The following is an 18,626-nucleotide window of genomic DNA, read 5'->3' as shown; positions in this document are numbered from 1 at the left end:
GTGTCAATGACTAATATGGGATTGCCTGTTCCGTGGATAGTGACAGTAACATTCTTATAGCAGTCAAAATATTTAGATAATACATCCCATAACAATCTGCTGTATTAGTTTTTCAGTTGTGCTACTTCCTATTTAAGTGCAATGGAGTAGATAAAATTCTCTCTATGAAATTCTGATTAGTTCAGCCATACTTCACATATAATCTCATCTATGATGTCAGAATTTGCAGCAGTGTAACATTATATGGAGTTGTATAATTGTAGCATTTTAACTGGCACTGATTCTGATATTTATAGAAGAAAATTTGATTTGCCTTTCTTGGTGTCCAACAATGTAGAATAGTGAGAAATTGCTTTGTAGACAAGTCTAGTCACAGTAATCAGGTTCTACAGAACCCTGTCGAAACTGTTTTTAAAAGTATCCATTTTACAAGACTGCATCTAGTGGCTGTTCTACACGCACAATTTAATATTAGAGTTCAGCCATGTAATAAATACAATTAAGGAAAGGTAACCACTCACTCACAGCTGACAGATTTGTGATGCATAGAAATACAGAACAGAAAATGGTATTCACACAAGTTTTCAAGCTATTGCTAATGTTCTTCATCTAGCAAAAGCGTGCGCGGATGCACGCGTGAGCAGAGAGAGAAAGAGAGAGAGAGAGAGAGAGAGAGCGCTCAAAAGTGTGAATATTGTTTTCAGCCGCACATTTCTTTACGCCATCCATCAGTCAGCTATGGTTGGCTTTCCTTAATTTTACATATTATTCTATCGAGGAATTTCCATTGTTGTTATTCAACCACATAAGTTATTGTTCACCTCAGACAATATGTTTCTAGAATGCAAGCTCGCATCGTTGGGCTTTAAAATCACTAAAACTGCCCACACAGCAAGCACCAACTCTAAATCTTTGGTACCAAACATGTCTACATCCATATACTGCTCGCCACAGATGTTCGATATTGGACTCCAGTCCCTGTTAGTCGCTGCAGTGTAACACTTGCTTATGAGTGCTTGTCATTGTTCATTTATTCATTTGGAACATCATCAAATTTCCTGTTGTATAGGGTAATCGCTAATTCCTCCATGTGCAGCGTCTGAATGTAAAATTGTTAAATTTTCTTGATTTCCTTTGAGTGTACTCTCATATACCTGTACTTACCATCAGTTAATCTGTCATACACTATCCGTCCAAAAAGTTCAGAGATTGATTCTATTCCTGATGTATTAGCGATGTCTGCACAGTGACTATGGTGACAGTTGGAACTAACAGCTGTAAACCACAGATGTGCATTTGATCAGTCAGTTGTGAGAAAGCAATTTTAAGTATTGGATATGCTGTTGTTGTGTGTCTTGTTACAAATTGTGTTGGAGTGACACTAGTAAATCAAATCTTCAAGATGTTCTCCAGACTATTTTGAAGAAGAGAAAAGTCTGAGCAAATTTTTGTCATTCACAATTTGACTCCTGAACAGAATCGACACCACATGGATTCCTGCGACAACTTTATTGAAGTACAAAATGCAAACAGTTTTTTTCGAGAAGAAATTGTCATGGGTACAGAGACTTGGCATTATCAGTAAGAACCTACCACAAAACAACAAAGTGTAGAAAATCTCATGAAGTGTCAGTGCTTTGACGACATTAGACATTCAAGCCAGCATATTGCGCCAGTTGTGGAACATCCCAAAGGAGGACTTTTCTGACAGTTTCATGTGGTTGTACAAATGTTCCTTGCCTGCACTAAAGTGGTGGGAGACTACGTAGAACACCTGTAGCAGTAAAACTACTTGTGGAGACTATAGAACTTCAAATGCTATCACAGTGCCAGACCACTTTCTGATACATCATATACAAGATTTCAACAGCCAATTTATTTGAGCTTGTCACCACAGTCTGGTTGCACCTAAAGATGTGCCTAAAACAGATGCGAGTCAACCATTTGGACTTTTTGAATTTTTTAAATTGTCATTTGGTCTTCACAATGTTACAGTGATTTATTCATAGAATTTTGAATGTTATGCCTTTACTTACATTCTGTTCTTTTCACTTCAGCATTGGTGGAAGAAGTCACAATGCATCTTTAATATTTTCTCAGTTTGGGGGGATAAGTATCACCTAAACATTGTGGGGAAAATGAATTTTTGGAGAGAGAGAGAGAGAGAGAGAGAGAGAGAGAGAGAGAGAGAGAGAGAGAGAGAGAGAGAGAGATATCATTGATGCATTATCGTGTATCACATCAAGGAATTCAACCATTAGAAGAAAAAGTGAAAACAATATCAGAGACTTTGAAAGGCTCTTCAGGTTTGCTGCAGGATCCTAAAATCAACTCTTATTTGATATTTAAGTGCTCCAGCAGTTCGTCATCTTCAAGAGAACGCCGCTTCTGCTGATGAGTCCCACTGAGAACTAATACGAGGCTGCAAATCGATGTCCTATATAGGCCTCCGTACTGTACACAGAGCATGCACCATCCATCACAGTTTCTGGGGAGATGGTGCCACCCTTTTTTAAGTGATCCAAAAATTTGTTGAGAGTATCACATTTATGTGGCCAGACGAAAAAGGTATCATCCATGTACCTCCATATTGGTATAACAAAAATATTAGGAAGTTACTGGGAAAGCAGAGAATTTTGCGCAGTTGTTTTAAACGTAGTCACTGCCCCGCTGACAAACAAAAAATTATGCGAAATGAAAGCAGCTGTCAAAAGGTCAATGAGAGATTCTTTTAACGAATTTGAAAACAATATTTTATCTGCAGATTCTAAAAGTAACCTAAAAAAATTTTGGTCGTACATAAAATCTATGAACGCTACAAATAATTAAATATCTTCTCTTGCTGACAATACAGGTAATGTAATGGATGATGATAAACACAAGGCCGAAATTCTAAACGTAGGTTTCAGAAACTCATTGACAGTAGAGGACTGCAGCACCATTCCCCCCTTTTCAATTATTGAACAAACGCAAGGATGGCTGACATAGTGTTTAGTGTACCTAGGATTGTAAAACAGTTAAGGTCCTTAGATGCTGTGAAGGCATCTGGCCCAGAAAATATCCCCGTAATATTATATGTTCACAATGCTACAAATATAGCACCATTCTTATCCATCATCTATTAGAGATCATTGGAACAGTGGAAAGTTCCACGGAACTGGAAGAAGGCCCAGGTCATAGCAATCTATTAAAAGGGTAGAAAATTGGATGCACATAATTACCGGCCAATTTCACTGACATCGATTTGTTGTAGAATCATGGAACGTATTTTGTGTTCAGACATAATGACCTTTCTAGACTCTGAGAAGCTCATCTGCAGAAACCAGCACGGTTTTAGGAAACAGCGGTCATGCGAGACACAGCTGGGCCTCATTGTGAATGATATACAACAGGCTCAAGATACCGGCTCCCAGGTGGATGCCATATTTCTCGACTTTCAAAAGGCGTTTGACTTGGTTACACATTGTCGCTTGCTCCAGAAAGTGCGTGCTTACAGGCTATCCGATGACATATGTGGTTGGGTAAAAGTATTCTAACAGACAGAGAGCAGTATGTCATCCTGAATGGGGTGACTTCAACAGAAACAAGCGTGACTTCGGGTGTGCGCCAGGGCACATGAACAATCTGGTTGATGGTATTGACAGCGGCATTAAACTGTTTGCCAGTGATGCTGTCGTCTGCAGGAAAGTAGTATCACACGAAAGTTGTGAACAAATCAATGAGAATTTGCAAAAAATAAATGTGTGGTGTAATGACTGGCAGTTATTTCTCAATATTAATAAGTGTAACCTACTGCGTATAACAAGGTGAAAATTCCCATTAATGTAAGAGTACAAAATAAATGCCCAGTCTTTGGAAGTGGTAATATCTGTCAAGTATCTGGGTGTGACTATTCGGAATGATCTCAAATGGAATGATCAGATTACACGAGTAACAGGCAAGGCGAACTCTAGATTGTGCTTTATTGGTAGAATCCTGAAGCGATGCAGTCCTTCAACAAAGGAAATAGCTTACAATACATTAGTTCATCCAGTCTTAGAGTATTGTTCGTCTGTATAGGACCCTTACCAGTTGGGTCTGATTCAAGACATTGAGAAGGTCCAAAGAAGATCGGCAAGATTCGTGACTGATACGTTTAGCCATCGTGAGAGTGTTACAAATCTCGTAGAAAGTTTGAAGTGGGATACACTTGCAGATAGGAGAGACACTAAACAGACGGGGCTGCTCACTAAATTCCGAAATCCGGTCTTCGCTGAGGATGTAGAGCATATATTATTACCACCAAGTTTCAAATCGCGCAATGATCACTATTTAAGTATAAGGGAAATTATAGCTCATTACTGAAGTGTTCAGATAGTCGTCGTTTTTCCCTCGTGCGACCCATGAGTGGAACAGAGAGGGGGGAGGGGAGGGGTGGGATATGACTTTGCCGCGCGAATTGTGCCCTGCGCCATATACCGCTTTACTGCTTGGTGGCTAGTGGAGTATATATGCAAATGTAGAAGCACATTGGTTGCAAAGCTGAAGTCCTCAGTGCCATATGCGTGAAGTCGTCCATAAATAAATTGGTGACTTATGGTGATAGAGGACTACCCACAGCCACTCCTTCGTTCGGTTGAAAAACGTTGCCGTCAAATAAAAAATATGTTGATGTCAGCACGTGATGACAAAACCTCACCAATTCTCCTTCCAGTTTTCCACTAATCGTCTGGCCATATGGACGTAATGATCTTAACAGATTTTTGGACCACTTCAGCTTTCTTTGTCCCAGCATTAAATTTACCTTGGAGGTTGAAAGTGATGGGATGCCTCCATTCTTGGACGTTGTGGTTCACAAAAAACCAGGTGCTACTTTGGGACATAGTGTTCACTAAAAGCCGATGCACACAGATCAGTATCTGCATTCTAAGAGTTGTCATCCACCATACTAACGCAGTGGTGTCCTTAGGACTTTGGTATGCAGAACGTATGCCATTTCTGATTTAACCCAACAACTTGCGCTTTTGATGGCCCTCTTTTTTAAGGAAAATGGATACTCCAAGAGGCAGATTCATCAGGCTATGGAATTTGGACCATCACCAGAAGTGCGTGAAGAGGAGAATAGATTGGTGGCCTTTATTCCTTATGCTGGGGGTATATCATTTAAGATTAGAAGAATTTTAAGGCATTTTAACTTTAAGAGTGTGTTCTGTCCACCTTCCATTCTGAATGATGATTTGGGGCTTAGGAAGACTCGTCTATACAAAACTGTGTGTCAATGGGGGAAGGCTTACATCAGCTGCTCGATTCGCAGAGTTCATGACAGGTGCCTGGAACGCAGTTGTCATACAAGGCTACAACAGCCAGAAAAATTGGCAGTAGCAGGACATTGTTTAAATGAGGGACACCACATTAAATTTGATGAAACTGTGATAGTTGCCAACACTTCTGGCTTTGGAACAGTGTCTATAAAGAGGTAATTGAAATTAGGTTGGTGGATAATTTAATTAATAGGGACAGTGGGTTTCCTCTTAGCAGAATGTGGAATCCTGTACTATCCTGCATCAAAATAGAACATTCTCTGGTGTGGCCAGTCCGATTTTTCGAAAATCGTCTCTGAGTGCGATATATCATTGCTGCCAATGTTCTGCAAAGGGTGGCGTTACCTGCCCAGTCTAGGAGGGCAGCAACCATGATGGGCGGTGCATGAACTGTGAACTGTTCGGAGGCCGATATAGGGCGTCAATTTCCAGCCTGGCATCAGTTCTCAGTGGGACTCGTCAGCAGAAGCAGTGTTCTCCTGAAGATGGTGAACAGTTGGATCACCGAAATATTGACTCGTTGATTTTAGGATCCAGCAGAAAACCCGAAGAGACTTTCAATACCTATTACGTCGGGAAAGCCTAAAAAGTCAGTCAAAGACATTCCTTGTCCTAAAATAGTAGCAGAACTTGTTTTCAGTATGAGTGAATTTCTACATTCACATGTTACTACATACTGCAAGAGATTAAACTACCTTTGTTTAACTTGTGCAACGATATAGGGAGGTAGGTTAATCACCTTGTTCCATGGAACTGAGGGAGGTAGCACAGTGGTTAGCACACTGGACTCGCATTCAGGAGGATGATGATAGTTGAAACCCGCATGCGGCTATCCAGACTTAGGTTTTCTGTGATATCCCTCAGTCGTTTAAAGTAAATGCTGGTATGGTTCCTTTGCAAGAGCACTGCTGATTTCCTTCACTACCCTTCCCTAATATGAGCTTGTGCTCTGTCTCTAATAACCTCCTTGTCAATGGGATGTTAAACACTAAATTCCCTCTCCCCCTATGTTTCATGGACCGATAGAGAAGACCAATCATTCAAGAAGTTAAAAGATGTAGCAAATGTAACTTGATTTGCTCATATCCCTTAATAGATCTTCCCTTAATTTTGATGGTGGCTGCTTTGAACTATGCTGTAGGGGCTTCTCTACACCAGTTGTGAGAAGGAACACCTGAACCATTTGCATATTTCTCAAAGTCTCTCACCAACACACAAAGTAGTTGTAGTGCCTATGATTGTGAATTTTTGGCAACACACTCAGCAGTCACACATGTTTGGTATCTTCTCCAAGGTGATAAACCATTAACAGTTGCCCTTAAACAGCACCCAGAAAACAGCAACACCAAGGCAAATGCACCATCTTTTATTTCTAAGGCAGTTCACCACAAATACTTGATACCTTCTTGAATGAGAGAGTATTCTTACTAATACATGTTCCATAGTTGCAGACATCATGTTGCCAGCCATCATTTCATATGAAGGCACAAAGCAATGACCCTAACTGGCCAAAGAATTCAGACTCATGGTATCATAGGCAGAGTGGATTTGATTTGACAGTACTTCATTTTGCCTGCTCTGAAACAAGATATAAAGCTTCATGTTCTCAACATGTTCATAACTTACATTTCTAAACATACAAACAGTGCATGTGGAACTTTCAAAGAAGTTTATGGTAGTTTCTTGTGCATCTGTACTGATCTGGTAGGACCATTACCTTGCTCTCAAAGCTTCACCTATTTCTTAACAGTGATCGACAGGTTTACACATTGGCCAGGGGCAGTTCCACTGAAGGGCATTTCTGCCAGTATTCACTGTCATAATAGATTGTGTATTTTGGAGTCCAAAAAAAAGTCACCACTGAAGGTGAACAGCAATTTGAATGTCAGTGTTCTCTCCACTCACAAATACCCTAAGTGTGTGCTATGTCAGAGCTACTGCATACCAGTCGGCATTGAATGACAAAGTTGAATTGTGTCATCACAACATTAAAGAGCAGCATTAAGAGTATGACTGGATCGACAACTTGTCAATGATGTTAATGGGTCTCCATGTGGATGAGAATCCAGAATATACCACCACCACTGCAAGAATGACTTGCAGCTGATTTCTATGCCAGTGGAGTGTCGCATTCCAGTTTTAATTTTAATTTTGAAGCAACACACAGCATCATTTAAACCAGTAAATGTTTGACATCATGCTACAACATCTATCTTCATCCATCTTGAACTTACCTCTTCACATTTATACATCAGACAGGATACACAGAGCAAACCTCTCCAATCTATCTGTAATGGACCATATCTGGTACATGCACACTATGAGAAATGCCTTGTTGCAGTAACACCTCAGAATCAGAACATCTTCATTGGCATGCTCAAGCCAGACTTCCTGCTCAGGAATATGAATCCCAGATCACCCACGTCAGCTTCAAGTAAACAACCAGCTCCAGATATCAAACCTCCAGAGTGTTGTCAGCCAATTCAATGAGCTATACATTCCAGTGGTACAGTGCTCTTACGAAAGAAATAACTCGGTGTGAACTTGAGAGGGACTAGTGTGTGGGGCTGCAAATGACGCAGCTGAAATTATGAACAGAAAGAACAGACTAACTACTCCAATGAGTAGCAATATTTTTAACAGACTTAATATTCCATTGCATTCGTTGCAGCTCTACACCTAGTACCTCTCAAGTTAACACTGAGTAACGTCTTTCGGAAGTGTACTGTTCTACCGGAATGTATAGTTCATTGGATTGGCTGATAACACTCTGGAAGTTTGATACCTGGAGCTGCTTGTTTACTTGAAGCTGTCATGGGTGACCTGGGATCAATATTCCTCAGCAGGAAGGCTGGCTTGAGTGTGCCAGTGGAGACGCTCTTCTGATTCTGAGGTGTTACTTCAACAAGGCATTCTCAGAGTGTGAATGTACCAGATATGGGCCACCAAAGATAGTATAGTTAAAATAATTATTTATTAGGAAGTTAGTCAGTTACATTTTTAAACTTCATGGAGCAATCATGTAATTTTTATTTGGTTCCATAGTTTCTTGAACTGAAGCGGGAGATGATAGCTTGCATTCTTGCAACACATCATTATTAGAAGTGAAGGACAATGTATGTAGTTACTAATAGCATTCAACGTACATATTACTGTTTAAAGCCAACTATGTCTTCATATTCTATGAGGAAATGTGCCTGGCATACACATATAATTGTAGTGGTCAAAAATATCAAAAAAAATTTGTCAAGCAAAGACTTCACATATTGCATAGGCAAAAATCATAACTGTATGATCAACAGATCATAGAAAGATTGATTGACAAAATCATAATTACTACTGGATAGTGTGTCACAGTGTATCACATACATCATTAAGACTGAATTATATTTTGTCAGTAATTATTTGGCATCTAATATTTAACAAAACTGAATGCTTCCTGCTCTCTTGTGTTGGTATTACTAAATTGTCTGTCTGTAGTTTTGGAATGATGTGCTATACTTACTGACCAGTGAGAGAGCAGGTTAATACTTAGTGCACCTACTGCTGTGGTTTAAGCAGTGTCATTTCCTGTAATGAAGCATGAGGGTACTGCACTGCAGTGTACCTGTGCATGGCCACTTATTTATTATTTGCACTAACAGAACTGCCAGTATTGAAAATAAATAATTTATTTGCAACATTTTTGATTTTTGATTTGTTTGAAATTTTGTTTTGCAGAGATGTAACTCTAAATGTTGGGTGTGAACTGCCATTAATAACATTCCGAGATAGAGAAAATGACTTCTCATGTGATGTTGCATTGAATAATACTGAAGCTGTGAAGCTATCAGAACTCTTGTCAAATTATGGTGCTATAGATGATAGAGTTCTTCCATTGGGCATAACATTCCGTCATTGGGCAGAAGTAAGTCGCTATACTGTGGATATAAGCGCTTGTATTATGTATGTCTGATGTTGCACTAATAACAAAGCTCTACAATAAGTCTCATTAATATAATATGTGCCATTGTTATATTTATGAAACTATTATATTTGCTGGTTAGTCTTAAATCTCTGAAATTGTTCAGAGAACTGTTTTGGCTGCAACTGAATATCTCTAGGAAAGGGTATGTGACAAATTGAAATTTAACACTTGATCTGTGGTAGTAATACATGGTTTACAAGGTACAGAAGCAAATGGGATTGCAAATGTTACTTTACAAAAGTCAGAATCCAGATCACTCGAACCATATGCTGCTTCTTTGACTCAACTTGGGTGAAAACATCGTGCAACAGGTGTCTATTTGCAATATCTGCTGCAATTCCTCACCACTTTGTGGTAATGTGGCTCTGAGCTGTGATACTGAATTGACATTATTTATGAAATGTATGATCATACTAGTAAGTAACCATCTTCATGTTCTGGGTATTTGGACTGTACGAAAATTTGTTAAATTTTAAGAAACATCTTAGGCTATCACATGGGGAGGGGGAGGGGGGGAGAGAGAGAGAGAGAGAGAGAGAGAGAGAGAGAGAGAGAGAGATGTGGTGGTGGTGGTGGTGGTGGTGGTGGTGGTCGTAGTTTACATTTCAAACACACTACATTCCCTTTGCTGTGGTTCCTTTGACTTTCTCATCTCATGTGACTTGTCTTCATTTCCAGTGCCATTTGAGAGCTATTTATTGTAAAATTTATAGGTTTGCAAACTTGCCAGTCAAGATGATGGTGGACTTCCAAAACATGCTTTTGCTGTGATGACAGTGTTTTATCTTCAGCATGTCCAACCACCAGTATTGCCATTAGCACCCATTAGTGCAGAAAAGGGCAAACCATCAGAGGCTCAATGGGGTAAGTATTTTAACCAAAATACATATTAATTTTCCAGGATTTACATAGGTCTGCAAAATTTTGAAATATGTGAAATCTGTTATGAGAGGGTAGGTCAAATGAAATCAATCAAACCCTGTGTTCCCTGTGGGCAAATAGGTTTCTCTCTTTCTCCTGTGTACAGTAGAAAAATACATTTAGACACAGCCAAAGTACACGTATGTCCATACGTTGAACAAGCCTGCTAATTCTACATTCAGTACCCTCCCTCAGTAGTTGCAAGAGTATCTGCAGTTGCAAGAGTATCTGCAGTTGCTCCTAGATCTAGTGCTGTATTAGATTTTTTAAAATTATTTTTATTATTACAGCAAAAAAAAAAAAATAATGAAGATCACACAGCGAAAGTTGGAGCTATATTGCAATTGCTGTAATTTTCCCACAACTACTTCTGTGGATTGCTGTCACTGAAGGTGCATATGTATGTATACTTCTGCAAACATGTTACTCTCTCTAACACACACATAAAAAGTAGAATGAAATATCCAGCAGGCATGTGGATTACATGGAAGAAAAAACTGAAGTTGCTTCACGTGACTTCTTTAAGGCTGTCTCTCAAAAGTGACGTAGTTGCAAGTCAGAATAGAGTTGATGGGAATGATAGGATCTCTGTCTTTCATTTGTGGGGATTTGAAAAATGAGATACTGCAGGAGTCATTTGACAATTTCCAGATTTCACAGCTGGCTTTCAGAGAGTAAAGTGTGATGGAAACTAAGTCTCAAAAATAAGTTGATTGATGGAACCAGTAAACCACAGGAAGCTGATTAAGACCGAAAGGGAAAGACAAGAATAAATAAATAAATAAATAAATAAATAAATAAATCTGACTCTGAAATGTAAGCAGAAAGGACTGAAAGAAGCAGTTTACTCTCATGCACATCCCCAACAAACAACAACATAAAAGCTGACCAGGTTGTTGTTTGGTCCAAGTTTTAGTTTCTTCAGCTTCTCAGTGAAATGTCCTGAGTCCTTTACGCATCAGTCTTTCCCACGTGCTTGAGCAGAAAGGCCAAATGTTTCGCCAGCTTACACATAGTAAGACGTCACCAGGCTCTTTCATACCTGTCTTGCCATGAGCTGTTTCATGTGGAATGTGAACTTCTATAAAGAGTTGGAAGGGGTCGCCGTGGGTAGTCCACTCAGTTCAGTAGTGGCCAACTTGATAATGGAACAGTCTGAAACACAGCCACAGGACTTTCACCCTGTAAACCTAAGGTGTGGTACAGATATATCTGTGCTATCTTCATTGTGTGGTGCCCTGGTGAGGAACAGCTCGGTGACTTCGTAATACACTTGAACAGCTTCCACGCAGACACAAATTTTATCATGGAATTAGAAAAGGACAAACAGCTACCCTTTCTAGATGTGCTGGTCACAAGGGATCTTGAAAACCTGGAACACAGCGTGTATCGAAAACTGACACACATGGACCAATATGTGCACAGACTGTCAGATCACCACCAGAGCCGGAAGAGAGGCATGGTTCATATGCTTGTAACATGAGCAAGATGACTATATGAGCTGCAGCACCTGGAAAGCGTTTGGTGGAGGAATGGGTACTCCATCAGCTACATAAGAAGTGTCAGGATGTCAAACACTCAGCAGAGTGACACTTTGGAAAAAGAAATGTCTTACATGGCATTTCAACCATACAAGTCCCAGAGTGACGGACAGATTGTAGTGTGCAAACATGGCATAAAGACTGCTTATGAACCAACAAAGAAGATTGAAGAGAGACTCAGATCGGCAAAGGAGAAAAGGGGCCCACTTGCAATGTTGGAAATATAATGCATACTATGTACACGTGGAAAAGTCCATGTTGGAATGACTGGACAATCAGTCAATACCAGGATCACCAAACATCAAGCGGCAGGGCAGGTTGAGGTAGGTGGAGAAATTTACTGTGGTAGAGCACACACTGTGTGAGACTGAACCACAGAGATGCCCATGGATGTTGGCATGCCAGGCACATATAATCTGCAGCCGCAAGCTCAACTCCAGTCCACCACCAGCAATGGAGGGTGAATTGTTGACAATGCCAGCCACATGTGCTGGCGAAACATCAGAAAAATCATCAAACGAACATCAGTCGAAGAACCTGAGACAGAAGCCAGTTTGTCAACAAGGGGCCATGAAAGCCTTAACAATTTTGTAGTATTTGAATAAAATTCTGGAATGTTCTGTCAGATTCTGATGGATAATAGTGTTATTGTGGTATTAAATGTCAGTCCAAATAAATTCATTTAAATAGAATTAATATTTTTGCATGCTGTAGTAACTTCTTTGTTCGTGATTTGAGTATTCCCTCACATGTCATATCATAATTAATTTGCAGGGTGACTGTTATTGAACTGCATGAAATAAAATAATCATAAACTTCTGCACAGTTTGCATTAGGATGTTCAAACTGCATGGTTGGCCACGGGTCATGATGGGAATTAGTATGCACCATATGGTTTGGTTTAGCAATGAATCCCACTTCCATATGAATGGGTTTGTCAGTAAGCAAAGTTGGTGCCATTTGGAGGACTTGAGAAACCATGTTTCACGATCAAGAAGACTCTTCACCCTCAATGGGTGATTGTGTGGTATGCAATGTCGAATCACAGAATAATCAATGCAATATTCCTTGCTGGCACAATGACTACGGAACACTACGTGAAGGTTTTGGAAGATGATTTCATCCCCATTATTTAAAGCTACCCTCATTTCATAGTACATGCAAGATGGAACTTGACTCCATTGAAGCGGGAGTGTGCTTGATGTCCTGGAGGAGCACTTTGGGGACTGCATTTTGGCTGGCATGGGCCTCAATTGTCCGCCATATTCTACAGATCTGAACACACATGTGACTCCTCTGTGTGGGACTGTATTAAATACAAGGTGTACAGCAATAACCCCAAAACCATTACTGACCTGAAAACAGCCATTCAGGAGGTCATCGACAGCATCGGTGTTCAGACACTTCAGTGGGTCATGAAGAATTTCGCTATTCGTCTGCGCCACATCATCGACAGTGATGGCAGACATTTCGAACATGTCATAACCTAAACCTAAATATCATTAGTGACATTTACATGTTAAATAAAGTGTGTGACTGCTGTAATTGTAACTAATTTATGTTCTTTTCATATAGTTTGATAATTGTCGCCCTGTATGAATGAGAAAGTGGCAACTTGATTATCAGAATTTCACTTAACTGAAAGATTCCCCATGTGCACAACCCCCTACCTCCACCCCCCACTCCCCACCCCTCCCTTCTCACTCCCTGAATCAGGTGACAGTTTTCATTGTGTAGGTACTAAAAAAATGTGTGTTTGCGATACAGCAGCATAGTTCAAGAAATTTACAGCTCGAACACAAAAGAACTGGTAAAGTCTCTAGTTCACACGGCAGACTTACCTTAAATCACAGGTTGCCAACCAAGACTGGGAAGATGCTACTGATGAAAAGGTATCTTGTCCTTTTGTATACTTCCGCTAGTATCTTACAGGAAACTGGGATGGCTTCAGATCCTGTCTGGCAGACTTCCTCTGTACTTAAATCAACAACTGTCTGGAGCTTGTTGATCTTCTCTTGTTGACTCTTCCAAAGTCTTCTCAGTTCCTGTTTGAGTGGTTGCTTCTGCTCAGCATGTGATGTTTCCTGGGGTGCAAAACAAATACTTATCCATTTAAAAATTGTTATTCCATCTACATGTACTGAAATATTTTATCGTTGTGTTGTAATACTAGCCCATGCAACAGTTCGTAATATTTTAATGCTTGCACATTGTATTGATGAGTTAAATTGATTGATTGATTGTTTTATTGATCTGTTTCATTTTTGTACATAGCTACAAATTGATTATGAACGAGTCAATTTTTGTGAGATGATGAGATGAGACAACGTGAATTTATGTGTGATTATTATGAATTGCATATTTACTAAAATATAAATAGTTGTACATACATAAAACTGTAAGAAAACGTATACATACAGATTACTGTCTTCATGCTCTTCTCAAGAACCAAGTTTTCTAGTTAAAAAGCAACAGAATTTGTATTATTTTTACATCATGTTGCTCACAGTTTATTTAAAAACAGAAACAAATTTACATTAAATCATGGTATTTTTCTTATGAATAAATGAGTCTTATTAATTAAAAAATCAGAGTAATGTTTACAGTTTTTGTGGCGTCTTCATGACTATAGTTTACAGCTTTTGCATTTGTATAAGTGACACAAATTTAAAGATTAGAAAATATTTAGAATTTGTGTGACATACACTAACACTGATTGTTACTGGCTGTAGTATTCTACAGGAATGCATCCAGATTTTAGAAAGCAGCTAGCTTCACTAGCTTATTTATGGTTTAAGATGTGTATATTCATCGACACTATAGTAGAGTTTATTTAAAAGATACCTTTTTAGAGCCATTTTAAAATTCGTTAAATTTTTTTACATCTGAATGTGGTGTGGTAATTTGTTGTACAGTTTTTTCCCCTGCTAGTAGGGGCCCATATTGTCTTGTTTTTGCATATTCATTATGCAGTTCCATTTTCTGCCGTGTACTGTATGTATGAACTGTTTCATTTCTTTTGCACTAGTTGGTCTTCAGTGTCTGTTGTTTCCTTAATGAAACATGTAACTTCCAAAATTTATAACGAGGTAGTGGAAGAATATGTAGGTTCTTAAATGTTGGCTTGTGTGAACTTCTAGTAGTTACATTACCTGTGGTCCATAAAATTCTTTTTTGGACAATAAAGCAACTTCTACTGGCAGCTGAGTTGCCCCAAAAAATTATGCTGTATCTCGACAATGATTCCACCTGTGTGTAATATATATTTTTATCATTTGTTGTGTCATGCGGTCAGTAAGAGTTTTCATGCAATAGCAGGTGGTCCTTAATTACTTATTGATGGAGCTCTGCCACATTAGGTTTCCTTGGATCCATATTCCAAGAAATTTAGTGCTGTTTACAGTTTTTGTCAGATAATGTTAAGATAGAGTTCGAGGGGTGTATCCTTTGTGTTGTATGTAAATTCATAGTTATTGTCTTTTCTGCATTTTTGATAAGACTGTTTCTGGAGAAACAATCAGTTGTGTAACATGGGTACCTCGATTTTATTCTCCAGTTCCTCTACAGTCTTCCTTTTTATCAGACTGTTGGGGTCATCTGACAATGATTTTTTAGCTCTACAGAAATTATTTGTACATTTTGAGCCCCAAAACAGGTATTGAAAGTTTGTCTATTGTATTTACATGACACATTTATAAATATTTGGTGAATGGTTCACACTGATATTGCTGTTATCCATGTTGCTGCTTCTATTTTAGGCTTTAATTTAAAAGTTAAAAGACAGTTTAAAAGATCAGTTTTTTGCTTTGATTCTTTCAGGAAGCAAATATTAAAACCCCCACTCATAATTGTAATTCCTAGGTATTTAGTTGAATTGACTGCCCTTAGATTTGTGCGATTTATCGTATACCCAAAATTTATCAGATTTCTTCTAGTACCCTTGTGGATGTCCTTGCAGTTTTTTCTTTGTTTACTGCCAATTTCCACTTTTTGCACCATACAGAAATTCTCTCTAGATCATTTTGTAATTGGAATTGATCATCTGCTGATTTTACTAGACAGTAAATTACAGCGTCGTCTGCAAACAGTCTAAGGGGGCTGCTCAGATTATCACCTAGATCATTTATGTAAACCAGGAACATCAGAGGGCCTATGACACTACCTTGCGGAACGCCAGATATCACTTCTGTTCTACTTGATTTACCGTCCATCGCTACGAAATGTGACCTCTGAGAGAGCAAATCACGAATCCAGTCACACAACTGAGACGACACTCCATATGCACTGAATTTGATTAACAGTCACTTGTGAGGAACTGTGTCAAAAGCTTTCTGGAAATCTGGGAATATGGAATCGATCTGAGATACCTTGTCAACGGCACTCATTACTTCATGGGAATATAGACCTAGCTGTGTTGCACAAGAACGATATTTTCTGAATCCGTGCTGGTTATGTATCAATAAGTCATTTTCTTCAAGGTGATTCGTAATGTTAGAGTACAGTATATGCTCCAAAATCCTACTGCAAATTGATGTCAGTGATGGGTCTGTAATTCATTGGGTTACTCCTATTTCCTTTCTTGTATATTGGTGTGACCTGTGCTATTTTCCAGTCTTTAGGAACAGACCTTTCGTCAAGTGAGCGGTTGTATATGATTGCTAAGAAAGGTTCTATTATGTCTGCATACTCTCAAAGGAACCTGATTGGTGTACCATCTGGACCAGAAGATGTGCCTCTCTTAAGTGATTTGAGTTGTTTCGCAACACCTAAGATATCTACTTTTATGTCATTCATGCTAACAGCTGTTCTGGTTTTGAATTCTGGAATATTTACTTCGTCTTCCTTTGTGAAGGAATTACAGCAAACTGTATTTAGTAACTCCACTTTAGTGACACCATCATTGGTAACAATTCCATCACTATTGCCCAGTGACGGTATTGACTGTTTTTTTGCCACTGGTGTACTTTACATTTGACCAGAATCTCTTTGGGTTTTCTACCATATTTTGAGACAATGTTTCATTGTGGAAACTATTAAAAGCATCTCGCATTGACGTCTGCACTAAATTTCGAGCTTCTGTGAAACTTAGCCAGTCTTGGGGATTTTGCATTCTTCTGAATTTGACATGCCTTTTTCATTGCTTCTGTAACAGTGTTCTGACGTGTTTTGTGTACCATGGTGGATCAGTCCTGTCTCTTATTAACTTATGCGGTATGATTAGCTATTGCTGTCGATACTGTATCTTTGCATTGGAGCCATATCTGGTCTAAAATTACATAATTAGCTTGGAAGGAATGGAGGCATCAAGCAGAATTTTTATCTGCCGTTTTAAATTGGTTGATATGTTCTTAAGCCTTGCTACAATGACCTTGTGTTCACTAATCCCTTTATCTGTCATGACACTCTTTATTAGATCAGGATTATTGAGGCTAAGGGGTCAAGTGTGTTTTCGCAACCATTTACAATTCGTGTTGGCTCATGAACTAATTGTTCAAAGTAATTCTCAGAGAAAGCATTTAGTACCATTTCGGGTGATGTTTTCTGTCTACCAATGGCTTTGATCATGTATTTTTGCCAATAAATCGAGGGTAGATTGATGTCTCCACCCATTATAACTGTATAAGTGGGGTACTTATTTGTAATGAGATTAAAGTTTTCTTTGAACAGTTCAGCTATTATATCATCCGAGTCAAGGGGGGGGGGGGGGGGATAGAAGGAGCCAATTATTATTTCGGTATGGCTGTTGAGTATAACCTCTACCTATAGTAATTTGCAGGAACTATCTATTTCAACTTCACTCTAAGATAAACTACTACCATCACCACCTACTTTATTTAATCTATCCTTTCTGAACACGGTTTGAGCCTCTGTAAAAATTTCGGCAGAATTTATCTCCAGCTTTAGCCAGCTTTCTGTTCCTATAATGATTTCAGCTTCCGTGCTTTCTATCAGCGCTTGAAGCTCTGGTACTTTTCCCACACATCTACGACAATGTACAATTACAATACTGACTGTTGCTTGGTCGATTCTCGTTGTTTCTTTGCCCTGTACCCTTTGAGACTGGAGCCCTTTTTGATCTTCCCCAAGACTGTCTAACCTAAAAAACCGCCCAGTCCACGCCACACAGCCCCTGCTATCCTTGTAGCCGCCTCCTGTGTGTAGTGGACACATGACCTATTTAGCAGAACCCAAAACCCCACCACCCTATGGTGCGAGGAATGTGCAGCCTACATGATCGCAGAACTGTCTGAGCCTCTGATTCAGACTCTCCACTCGGCTCTGTACTGAATGTTCGCAATCGGTCCTGTTGACGATGCTGCAGATGGTGAACCCCGCCTTAATCTCACTAGCAAGACTGGCAGTCCTCACCAACTCAGATAGCTGCTAGAAACCATAGAGAACCTCTTCCGATCCATAGCAACACACGTCATTAGTACCGACATGAGCCACCTCCTGCAGTTGGCTGCACCCTGTACCCTTCATGGCATCCTGGAGAACCTCTCCACATCTTGGATGACTCCTCCCAGTATGCACACCGAGTGCACCATGGGCTCTCTTCCCATCCTTAGGTGCGATATCCCTAAGGGGCACCATTACCCACCTAACATTGGAGCTCCCAATGACAAGCAGTCTCACCCTGTTCACTTGTCCGGACCTCTCAGGAAGACTGGCCACTGCCGCAACTGGTAAGGCCGCCCTTGCTGGCTCAGAAGTACTTTCAGCAGTGGGCAGTACCTCAAACCTGCTATGGAGGCATAAGGGTACAGCCTTGCGGCCAGCACTAATTTTCGCCTTCTGCCCAGGGATCCACGACCCCGCCACGGTTCGCCAATCACCGTTGGGCAAGTTATGACCGGCAGGTACGTCGGAATCCAAGGATGCAGTGGCATCAGAGAT

The 18,626-nt window shown here is 39.7% G+C and overlaps 1 protein-coding gene across 2 annotated transcripts in view; it reads left to right on the top strand.

Annotated features, from left to right (window-relative positions):
- The window catches only part of LOC126297793 (terminal uridylyltransferase 7-like), a 181,570-nt gene that overhangs the window by 111,588 nt on the left and 51,356 nt on the right, over window positions 1-18,626 (top strand). For both annotated transcript variants that reach the window (XM_049988998.1, XM_049988999.1), the window contains exons 7-8: window positions 9,021-9,207; window positions 9,981-10,131. In XM_049988998.1, the coding sequence (XP_049844955.1) occupies window positions 9,021-9,207; window positions 9,981-10,131 (338 nt within the window). The remainder of the gene's footprint in view (window positions 1-9,020; window positions 9,208-9,980; window positions 10,132-18,626) is intronic.

The sequence above is a fragment of the Schistocerca gregaria genome, chromosome X (genome assembly GCF_023897955.1).
Source record: "Schistocerca gregaria isolate iqSchGreg1 chromosome X, iqSchGreg1.2, whole genome shotgun sequence".
Classification (NCBI taxonomy): Eukaryota; Metazoa; Arthropoda; class Insecta; order Orthoptera; family Acrididae; genus Schistocerca; species Schistocerca gregaria.
This window is presented reverse-complemented; position numbering and strand designations above follow the sequence as displayed.